Genomic DNA, 1,616 nt, shown 5'->3' on the forward strand with positions numbered 1-1,616 from the left:
CCCGGAGATCGCTAGATGCACTCAGACACTAGCACGGTACATGCAGACCTGCACTGCCGCACACTGTCACCCGGCCTCCTCAGGGCCACTAACAGCAGCTTGTCCCTCACCTCCTCCCCATGACCATCATCTCCAGCCTCACCTGCAGCTCTGCCGCTCAGCTTCACAAACCGAACCAGCGGCTCCCCTCCGCCGGCTTCCGCCGCCATGATACACTGTGCACCGGCAAAGGGCTCCGCCAGGAAACAAGGCTCCGGTACAAAGGGGCCGCTTATCAGCAGTGCACGGGGGAAGGCTAGAGAGGAGAAGCAAGGCATGCGAGTTTACTAAAGTCTGTCACGGGCGGCTCACCTGAAAGTTGTCCACCTTTCTAATTGGTAGTGTGTGGATGCAGGGTGACGTACAGCCATTGGCTAATTTATTAAAAACAGAGAAACGTGGGGCGGTAAATAAGGAATAGACAAGGTGTTCAGATATTGGTAATGTCAATGGGGGTTTGCAAGCATTACAATGTATCCACGATAAGCTGCAATCCTAACCTGATAGCAGGGGTTGTACTGACCTACAGGGGACCAATCTGTTTTACAAGCAATGGACAAGATTGCCTTTTACTGATCATTTCCAGTGACAGGAGAACAAATAGGTTCAGTGGGAAGGGAAGGAGAACAAGTGAGCAGCACACTTCTATGCTCTCTTCCTTAGGAAAGTACAGCAGTCATCCCTACTTTCCCTGGTGGATTGAGAAATGACACTGGGGGAATGCTATACATGCTAGATTTTCACCTGAGATTATTATTAAACATGATTTATATAGCGCCAATATATTACACAGCGCTGTACAATAAATATGGATGAGGACGACTATTCACGTATATATATATATATAACCTAGGAATCTTCATCACAGAATATCACCAGATATGGGTATTATATTATTTTACAGGCAGTGTTTTATTACTGAAATAACAATACATAACAGCAAGGGATGCAGTACAGGTATAGGACATGTGTAATCTGCATGTAGCGATATATTATTTTTAAATGGATATATTTTTAAAGGGAAATCATCACATGACAAATATGGAAGCTGCTATTGCTAGGAAAGCTGTTTCCTGGCTGCCATGCTGGTTGTTTGAAGGGAGAAGTAGGTGTGAACTCCGCACTCAGCTCATGAAACCAGGGCAACTAAAGTTCCACTTTTATGAATCCATGATCAGGTCATATGAGAAAAAAAACCTACAAACATTATTATAAATTCATTGTTAACAAATACAACATAAAGTTATGGGGAAGCATGGTGACTCAGTGGTTAGCACACTCTGGCCTTTGCAGCGTTAGGTCCCAGGTTCGTATCTTGGCCAGGACACTATCTGCATGGAGTTTGCAGGTTGTCCTTGTGTTTGTGTGGGTTCCCTTCCAGATTCCAAAAACATGCAGTTAGTTTAAATGGCCTCCCCCCAGTTTTTCCTTAGACTGTATAATTTGACATATGACTATGGTAGGGACATTAGACTGTGAGCTCCTTGGAGGGACATCTAGTGACATGACTATGGAAGTTTTAAAGCACTGAGTAATATGCTCTTGAAGTCCCCGAAATGTACAGTAACTAATAGTAA

At 44.4% G+C, this 1,616-nt stretch overlaps 1 protein-coding gene across 1 annotated transcript in view; it reads right to left on the reverse strand.

Annotated features, from left to right (window-relative positions):
* KLHDC10 (kelch domain containing 10) overlaps nt 1-255 on the reverse strand; it is a gene marked incomplete in the record, with an annotated part of 23,832 nt that extends 23,577 nt beyond the window's left edge. Inside the window, 1 exon segment of the mRNA XM_072399065.1 lies at nt 143-255. Within this exon segment, the coding sequence (XP_072255166.1) occupies nt 143-209 (67 nt within the window).
* Nucleotides 256-1,616: the final 1,361 nt, after the last annotated feature.

Source organism: Pyxicephalus adspersus, chromosome 2 (assembly GCF_032062135.1).
Source record: "Pyxicephalus adspersus chromosome 2, UCB_Pads_2.0, whole genome shotgun sequence".
In the NCBI taxonomy this organism is placed as follows: Eukaryota; Metazoa; Chordata; class Amphibia; order Anura; family Pyxicephalidae; genus Pyxicephalus; species Pyxicephalus adspersus.